Raw genomic sequence first — 10013 nt, 5'->3', positions numbered from 1 at the left:
CGGGAGGATGTTTGCCTTTGCTTCAGAACAAGAAGTACGAGCCGGAGCGCGGTGCCGCGCTGCCTGCGGGAGCGACAGCCCTGCGGGGACCCGCTGCGGGTGTGACAGCTCGCCCCGGGGCCGGGGAGCTGCGTGGCGGGTCTAGGCTGAGGAGTCAGAGCCAGGCAGGGGGCTTTCGGACTTGCAACACCGACGTGGACCCTTGAGGAAAACGGGTGTGTAAAATACTGCTGACTTGACCGCTTGCCCGTTGGCACGAGGATAGTTTTCCTAAAGTGCAGTACCACCCAAAAAGAATGTCTGGGAAGTAAGTACCAGTGCTTCATCGGTTTCTGATTTTGCATTGGAGTGTTGTTTCCCGTGGCTCTCTGTGTGGGAGGGTGGAAGTCTGAGCTGAGACATGATTTTGGAATGAGGTTTTGCTGAAAACCATCCCCTTTTCTTCACAAGCGGAGTGTCTTAAAGCGTGGCTGTGCGTAAACTGTCTGTCTGTCTGTCAGAACTTTTGTGCTCTTGAGTGGCCTGGCGGGTGAACACTTGCTCAATTTCTTAACATAGTTTTCTCTAGGTGTGCTGTGGTAAGCTTAATAAGGGCTTTTAATAAAACAGACAAATAGCATTTGTTTTTTTGTATTAGCAATAGTTAATTAGTTCCTAATTCCATGCATTTATGGGACTTGAAAACTGATTAGGATTGTCTTTATTTTTTAAAAGCTAATGGGATTTATCAGTGCTGCAGTTAATGACAGAAAATTAAGCTAATATTGATTACTTTCAAGGAGCAGATGTTCTTTGAACTAGCTTAGGTCCCAGTTTTGTTGCTGAACCTGTGTTTTAGGGTTAGGTGAGGTGAGGTGGTTTTTGGCATAGCACTCTGTTTATTTTAAAGGCTGTTTGACTTGAGGTATTTCTAATTATTCATTTCATATTGGTCGTCTTCTGGGGGAAAAAAAATTTAATAAAGCTGTCACTGAATTTATTGATTTTTGAGCTCTCTCTTCAAAAGCGAATTCTTCTGACGATTTTTAGGTCTTCTGAATGATTACTTAAACAATTACCAATAGAAATCACAAATTCATTTTGAAAGCTTGTCATTTTTTCATCTAAATTACTCAACTCTTCATGATTATAACTCTGTCTCTTGGTTTAGTGTTCTAGTTAACATAATGTCCAGTTTAGCAGCATCATGTGATAGGTTAGGAATAGCTGATGTAGGAAGACAGTTACCTTTTTTTGGAAGGCTGTCTCCTTGCTTAGATATTTTGATACTTTAATATTGTACGGGAGATTAGAGTGGAAGCATTATTAGCCTGAAAGAAACATGAACAGGCTTTTGTAGTAGTACACTGATTCTGAAATTAAGAACCTGAAGGAAATGTTCCCTAAATACTGTGTTTTAATGAATTTCAGTTTTGAATATGATTGCAGTTGAAAGATTAATCTTTCTATAACCAAAGTGCTTTGTTACATTTTGGAGGCTCTGCTTGCTTTTGGAGAAGTGCAGGGGAAATAGTAGTATATAATTCAGGATTTGGTAACTTCAGAATGTAAATTTTCACTAACTTTTAAGACTGGAGTCCTGTTGGTACAAATACGCACCATTATGTGCTGCCATTTCCTTATTAGTGCTCTAGCGTGTAACTTCTTGTGCCCAAGCACTTGGTCATATCTGGGTGAGGGTGTGTCATTACGTTTTGCCATAGTTTGCTTTTAACCGCCAGTGTACAGGGCCTTATCTGTGTTGAACATGCTGAGCACTTAGAAGTACTGACTTAAGTGTTTAATGCTCTGCGTTAGCAGGTTAATTTTTTAATTCCTTTACTGCTGCTGTAATACATAATAGTATACCATATTTATAAAATAATACACGTGTGCTATAATATGTATTTTTGTATCAATAGAAACTAGCTGTTGACGTTTTATATGTGTCCTTTATTTTCTAACTCTGTGACTGCATAGGCAAATACTATAAAAGGTAATTGTGAGAGGATGCCGCATGAGGCTCTAGGACTATAAGTATTAGTGTTTCTGGAGATATTAGGTATGGATAGCTTCATTGGTTCAACAGCTAAATCCTTTATCTTAAATTTGAAATAGTCTTTAAAAATGATGTCTGCGTTTCTTTAGGGGAAGAATAATACAAATAGAATTTTAAGATAAAGACTTGGGTATTTAAAATCAATAGTAAGTGAAGAGAAATTGGGATTTGACACAGCATTATCAAAAGACAGTGCAGCAGCGTAACTTCTGACCACAGAACAATTTATCAGAAACTGACTGAAAACTTGTTTGCTGATTCTTTAACTTATTTCCATGCTTCAGAGCATGTCTTCTACCTGCTTTTGCCTGTATTCTGATAATTGCACCATTTTTCAACAGTTGGCCTTTTACTTGTGGAAGTGATAGTATAGATGAGATACTGGTAGCCTCATCACAACATACGCTGCTCCTGCAGAAGCGGTGTTGGTGGGCTCCTGCCTGGCCTCTGCTTTCACATCTTCTGTTGCTAGACTTGTTGGAGTTGATGATAAAGTAGTTAAACCGTAAAAATATTGTGAAATACCCTGGGGTTTTTTTTGCAGGGGAATGGTCTAGGGAGTAGGTAGCATTTTAATTTTAATGTTGCTTCAGTTTAATTATCAGTGCTCCGTAAGCATGGAAATACATGACAAACATTGAAAAAATAAATAAAACCCAGCCTATACTGCATAGCAAAATTACTAATTTATAATGATTCAAAAAAGCATTTTTGACTTTTAACCCGATGAAGTATGTTAAAGCCCTGAGACTGTAAAGCTTGTTTAAAATTAATACATAAAATCATGGAATTTGTATAGTATCTGTAAATTGCATTTGCAGAAACACTGTAGAAAACATTTCAGTGCATGTAAAATACCTCTTTGCATACAAAGTTGTGTGCAGACAAGTAGCCTGGTTCCTCTTTAAGTTCTTGTGGTTCCATTTTGAAGAGGTGAAATAGATGTCACAGAAGCAGGACGTGGTGTGCCTGAGCAACCTCATGCGTCTAGGAAGCATAACAGTAAAAGGACTGCTCGTACAATAGTTCAGCCTGTGCTGCTGGTACAGTTGTAGCCATGTTTTGGTGAGGCCTAAAATTCAGAGAGAAATGAAGAGATGTTGCTAGAGATAACCTGTTCTATCCGAAGTAGAGCATGAGGCTGAAATCCAGAGTTTAATAGACTGTGGATGTGAGCTGCAAGAATTGCATGTTATCACAGTGCTTGATAGATAGAGTATCTGTAAGATACTGGGGACTAGAAGCCTGGGATATTACTTGCCAGCTGAGTCTTACTTGTTGCCTCTCTTATTTCTTTTCCTTTTGCAGCTTTGCTCTGCCAGTAACAGATAATGTTGATCCTTTTTTCCCCTGAAATATGTGCTGGTGTTTAAGGAACTGCATTCTGGAAAGCCTCAGTCCAAACTTTAACTTAAGAAAAGGAGTAAAACTGCATACTTTCTGAAAGAAACTATCTTGATTTGAATTTATTTTGCTGAATCATCACATAAGATTTGGTAGTTTTAATCCTTTCTGTGCCTCCATCATTTGTTTTGCGAAGTGTTTTTCCTGGTTTACAAAGAGTATGAACAACCTGCGTCTCTTATATCCTTTTCTGCAGCCTTTCATATGCTGACTTAATCTAGCCTTAATTGTTTTATAGAATAAATAGTTTATTTCTAGGGCTACCATGCTAACTTTTGTGGTTGTGCAAAGACAACATGAAGTTGTGTTCCACATTACAAGTGCCCTATTGGGTAACAGGAAAGAAAGATGCATGTACTGTGCTGAATATAGTCTCAACACTGCTATGTTTGGACAAGTTTTAAACCATACAGATGTATGGAAATTGTCTCTGTGTGGTGCGCAGACCCGAGTTTTCAGCAGTTGTATTGTCATGGAAGAAGTCCATGCTTGGCCAGGTCAAACCACGCAAGCTTTGTGCCAATTTAATATTCTGCAGGGGCCTAGAGTGGTAGTGTTGCCTTGTTGCCGGTATGGATGGGTGTAATGTGATTTTAGCTTACACATGCACAACAGCTCTATAGCCCAGTGCTCTGAACAGGCAGCATGACCGTATTGTGCTGCTTTGGAACAGATGTCCCCAGCTGTGTTTGGGGTTGTGGCTGATATGTGGCTGCACTTGAGGTCCAGATTGGTCCTCCACCACCTGGGTGGCAATTATGGAAAAAAGTTTCTGGAGGTTTACCTCCCATTAATCAGATTGTACCAGCATATGGTAGGTAAGTTGTGCTGATGCTGAGACTTGTTCAGGCTGCCACTGTGTTTTTGCACAGTTGAAATAGATCATTATATACTCCACAGTTACTGAAATGACTGAGTTGATATTAAGCTTAGTGCAGAAAAAGATGCAAAGCCAAGCTTGCTGTGCTTACAGAGTATGTACTACATTTTTCATAAATTATACTAAGTAAAAGGTATTTAAAATTGTGTTTTGTAGTCTTCTCTCATGTTTGGAAGTAGTGAACTCTGTGAATTCTGGCAGCATTGCTAAGTTGTTCAATGGTTGTGTCTGTGAATTTTATTACAATCTCTGAGCTATATGCAATATATTGTCCCTTCATATGAACCAAGAGCAGAAGAGCTTGCTGAGGTATACCAGGGCAGAGAGGGGCAGCATCTTATTCGTTGACCTTTTTTGCCTGGTCAGTAGCTATGTTCTTAATAAGAACCTGGTGTCCATCTTCTGGCATGTAAAAAGCTGCCTTTCCAGCATCTAATTCTGTGCAAACAAGTCAGGAAAGAGAATGAAGAACAAAAAAGCATTTCTGAAATAGCAGTACTTCAGTACAGTGAAGTCCTTCATGTTAGGGAGATGTTTGGCACTTGTTTTCATAAGGGATAAAGATAAAATTGCATTAATGTATAAGTGTAACTACACACTAGATTTACGTCACTCAAATTATCTGGAGTCTGCTCTGCAGATCATGAATTTTACTTCAAATTATTTTACCATTTGACATGTTACTTCATTACTATTTGCCCCTGTTACAGCTGTAGCTAAACTACTGAAGCTTGCTATAGGAATATGTTTGTTTCCTTTCTAAAAGTCCTATGGCGGTGATGGGTCAAATAGTAACTCAGGACCCTTATCATATGTGGAATGAGAGAAATAAATTTTTATTTAGATCTCTTATGATGACTGCTGTTCTTGGTGAATTTAACTCATTGGACGTTTGACATGGATGTTCTTGCACACTAGCTGACTTCCTCTTTTGTTTGTTCCATACCTGTGTCGATAGGGAGTTCTTGATACTTTTTTCAAGTTTTTTTCTGGGATCTGGCGGAATCTCAATGAGTCAAAGTATTTTTCTTGCTGATTATATAGAAGAAGATAAGGAAACTATCGCACTTAGAGTTGGTTATGCAAGTTTTATGTTGCTGTGTAACAATTCCTGAAAGAGACCATTGGGCTCTTTGCATCCTGCCTTATTCTGTGTTGGTTTTTGACTATGAGTTATTGCTGACTTGCCTGCTATGGCTAGCAGAAGGCAATAGGATTTTGATTGCTCTGTTGTATTCAAAGCTCAGAGGGTACAGTTGAACAGTTGTTCATCAGCCACTATCAGAACAGTAAAAACAAGAAGTCAGGGTTCTTCTGTTTTGTCATTTTGTCCGGCGTGTCTAAGGCTGATCAGTTCCTGATGAAATGAGAATTATTTCTTCAGTACGTTCTTTCTGCTGAGAATGAAAGGCGGTGCTATGGAGCTGAAATTTTCTTCCTGTTCTCTGTGGCTATGAGTTCTGCACAGTTTGCAGGAGACTCCACATGTGCTGAAAGAAGATATAAAAGAGCACAACAGTAGTTGAAACTACTGCAAGACTGACGATGAATGTGCTGACCAAAACCTGACTGGTACTGATACAGTATACCTGAGTGCTGTGGCTCCCTTGGAACCCAGGGCTTTGTTTAGCAAGTTATTTTATGTTAACTCTCTTGCAGTGTGGTGGTTTTGCTGGAAGGTATGTTGTATGTTAGCCTTCTCTGGACCTAGAAGTCTTCAAATAGAGGTGACAGAACAGTCCTGCTCTAGTCCTTTGGCTTTCCTAAATAAGAATTGTTTTCCTCTAAGTGTGTTGACGCTATTATTTATTGTAGATGCTTTGATATTGTGAAGGCAATAATAATAAATAAAAAAAAACAACCCCAAAAAACCCAACAAAAAACCCCCAGACAATCACAAACTTGAACTCTTTGATAGCACTGAGTTCTTGCCACCGAATTACCCTACCACTAGGGTAAGATTATAAGGATGAGATATGTCATGACAGGGAAATGTATTTAAATGTGAAAATTCATCTTTATAATTGAGAATGAGCAAAACCCAACAAATGCATCTGATGGCCTGCAAATTGCTATAGCTAGGGACTTGCTGATTGCGAGGGAGGTTTAGCTTGGGACGGCTGAGGTGCTGTGTTCATTCACGTAACAGTCCTGAACAGCTTTCTCTTGTGCTGTTCTGGGATGGTTGAGAGAAAGAAGGAAGGAATAAATGTACACTGAGTTCTCTGCTTGTGTTTGGTGTGGTTTCTTTTTTTCTCTAGAGCAGGCTGGTGGCATCTTGGGGTCAGCATGGGAGAACCTTGTAGGCCCTGAAGGTGGGCTAAGTGTCACGTGGATAAGAGAGAAGCAAAGACCAGATTTGTTATTGTACAACGTAGTTACATTATTAGATCAGAAAATGTAACAAGATTTTGAATGATATGTTCTTAAGAAGTTGGTTTCTGTCACTTGAAGGTGACCTGGTGTAGTTCAAAAAATGCAGAGGTTCCAACTCAGTATGAAGCAGGTCAGCAACAAGAAGCTAAGTGAAGCAGTGGTCAATGCTTTCTTTATTCAGGTACTGTCAAAGATGAATTCACAGACCTAAGGATGTTGTCATATTCTATTACTGAAGGTTGTACAGAGATGTAGCTCGGTTCACGTGTGAGCCGTTGCATTACCAGGAATAATGCTAAGCTGGGCTCTTGACAAGACCATTTTGAGAAAGGGCTGAAAATATGTTCTGCAGCTGTTAGAGGAAGAAACAGAAGCCGTGCTAGGCATAACAGACTAGAAAGAGATATGGAGCAGCGTGTCCCTTGCTACATTGGCAAGAGCTAGAGGTGGTACCGTAGTGCAGATTCTCCCCTATCTGCTTTGCTGCTGAGGGGGCTGGAACTGTGATTTTTCTTTCTTTCTTCCTTCTTTCCCAACTTTCTTTGAAGTTGGACCACTGTGCTGCACTGGTATAACCTTTCTGGTTGCTGGCAGAGGAGGAATGTCTGCTTTCTCTTGCTGTGGTGTTTACTCTTCCTTTGCTCCATCATTTACATTCTTTACCTGCCAGAATTGTTCTGAAGTATGTGCTCTGCAAAGGGGCAGGTTTGTGAAATTGGTGTTTGGTCTCTGCTGCAGCTCAGAATGAAATTAGTATGATATTTAAAGTTTCTTGTTGGAGATCACTCACATAAGAGGCTGGAATGACCCTTGGGCATCTTTGTAAGCAAAAGAGATGAAGCTTGTAGTTGAGATGACATGGTAGTATAAATGGATTAAATTACTTTCCAAAGCATGTTTGTTTAAATCCTTGAGTTTAACTTTTAAACACCTCATCTGAAGAATTCATTGCATTCTGCATGTCGCGAGTTATTCCTGAGTTAAATGACTGTGGTTATTCAGAATAAATGGAGTTGGAGAACCTTTGTTCATTTGTTAAAAAGGGAGATGCAGAACTGTATTCAGTATTTCAGCTGTACTTTATGAAATAGTTACAGCTAATTAACACTTTACTTTGTTTTCCTTTCCAATGTGTTCTGTGCTTATGTATTGGTCTTAAAATAGTACTTTATTTTTCTGTTCTTAAAAAAAAAATAATCAGGATCTATATGGTGATTGTGCTTGCAGGTGTGTACAGTTATAAGTGGTTTTTTTTCCTGCCTTAGAAGTTAGATCACTGTCCCTCATCTGTTGAAATTATAGTAGGTGAAGGAGTTGTGTTGGGTGAGAGGCTTTGTAGTATCCAGCAAACCTGATACCTCATCCAGATGCAGTCAGATACAGTGCAAGCAATGACTTCAGATAACTTAATTGTCCCGAATCCATGCGGTATTTGAATACTGATAGATGAATGGCTTTAAGGACTTTGTTGTTGAAAAGTTACAAGGGCTTGAAAAAAATTACTGGCTCCTAGCCAAGGAATAAGTTTTCCTGGCTAACAGTAGCTGTGGAAAGCGAAGGGTAGATGCTCCAACTAAGAATTTCATGGCAGCCACCAGGCTCCTTGCTGTTCTGGTTTTTTACTGTGAGAATATTGGAAATGCATCAAAATACAGTCCTTCTGTCTGACTTTCTTGTCTCTTGGCTACTGTAGGTATGCAACAGTTTAATATTTTAGTGCTTCCCGTGAGGCCATTGCACTCTTCTAGGAATTTTGAATGTAATTTATACCATTACAAAAATGAAAATGAGTTGCATTTTAGCAAAATGCAGTATAGCTGTCATCATGGTAGATTGCTGGATTTATTTGCTAAGATCTTGTTTAACAAGATGTTAGTCTGATATTTCCTTTCTCTCGGTGGAGTAAGTATGGAGTTTTGCTTTTAACTGATGCGTGTTTCCACAAAATTTGTAAAAGCTTACTTATTTTTGAGACTTCTGCTTTTCTCTGCTTCCGCTCTCTGCATCTTCTGGTTTTCTATTACATTTCTATTAATCCCCTTCTTCTGATACCTCAGTGATAGGCTCTAAGAAACTACATGATCAACTAAGACTTTTTTCTGTAGGAAAGCAGGCTGAAAATCTTGTCCTGGAATCCCTGCCACCCAAAAGACAAAAATACTTGACTGTCTTTAAATGTAACTGTTGCCTGTGATTGAACAATCCTGCCTTGCTAGTTAATGTGAATGAGTTTCTTGAATACTTTTATTCTGCTGGGCTTCTCATCTAACTCAATAACTTTATCTTTCAGTACCAAGATAAAGAGGAAGTTGTTTTATGGATGAATACAGTAGGACCCTACCACAATCGCCAAGAAACGTACAAATACTTCTCTCTTCCTTTCTGTGTGGGATCAAAAAAAAGCATCAGCCATTACCATGAAACCCTAGGAGAAGCACTTCAAGGAGTTGAATTGGAATTTAGTGGTCTTGACATCAAATTTAAAGGTAAGCAATTGAAAGTGCATTTACTCACCTGAAAGAACCCACGAACTCTTAAAATTTGGTTTTTTTAATGGAAGTACTGAAAGTTTGCTGCTGCTAGCAACTGAGTGTATTTCGTATTCCCTGAAACACCCTGCACGGTTGTCTACTACTATTTGCTTTTCAGTTTACAGTAAAGTTTTCATCTATGTGCCATTTAAGGAAGATGCTGGCAGCAGATACATGCTTCTGAAGTAACTGGTTCCATTTTATAAAGTAAAACTAAGCTTTCTGCATATGAATGATTAAAAGTATATTTACTGGAATTAGTATTCTGGAATTATCAATTCTAAAGACGTAATTTTTTCCTGTGATGTTGAATACTTACAGACTCTCTGCAGTTAGAAAGGAATAGCAAGGACTCAGTGTCTCAAAGTTCTACCTTAACACAAAGTTAATTATTGTATCCTTCTGGTTACTGTCTGGTTTAAAATACCTTTGAAAAATACCTTTGTATTACTGGCTCTAACTCATCATATGCCAGTCAGGATGAAGCTGGTCTGGTTTTTTTTTCTGTTGTTTCTTGCTCTCTCCCTCTTTCCATACTGTTCTAGAGATGACATTTAACTTCTTTTGCAAATATGTTTCTTGGTGTTAGGGTCTGAGCCATCTATTGCATAACTTCTCTATGTAGGTTTTTTTGGTACCCAGGGTATTTTCAGATATCTGTAACTGGTAGCTGCAGAGCTTCGAATAACGGAATTTTAACATTTTTATGTATTTCATCCAATTTGAGTTTCTGTGTATATGTATTTTCTTTTTCCCTTGAGGGCTACACTTCATTGTATCACCA

The 10013-nt window shown here is 38.8% G+C and overlaps 1 protein-coding gene across 1 annotated transcript in view; it reads left to right on the top strand.

Moving 5' to 3' along the window:
* The first annotated feature begins 6 nt into the window (after positions 1–6).
* The window catches only part of TM9SF3 (transmembrane 9 superfamily member 3), a 46772-nt gene continuing 36765 nt past the window's right edge, over positions 7–10013 (top strand). The window contains exons 1-2 of the mRNA XM_009642023.2: positions 7–307; positions 8989–9184. Coding sequence (XP_009640318.1) covers positions 9019–9184 — 166 coding nt within the window. The 5' untranslated portion in view covers positions 7–307; positions 8989–9018. The remainder of the gene's footprint in view (positions 308–8988; positions 9185–10013) is intronic.

Source organism: Egretta garzetta, unplaced genomic scaffold (assembly GCF_000687185.1).
Source record: "Egretta garzetta isolate BGI_Z169 unplaced genomic scaffold, ASM68718v1 scaffold56, whole genome shotgun sequence".
Classification (NCBI taxonomy): Eukaryota; Metazoa; Chordata; class Aves; order Pelecaniformes; family Ardeidae; genus Egretta; species Egretta garzetta.
Note: the sequence above shows the minus strand (reverse complement) of the source record. Positions and strands in the feature narration are given on the sequence as shown.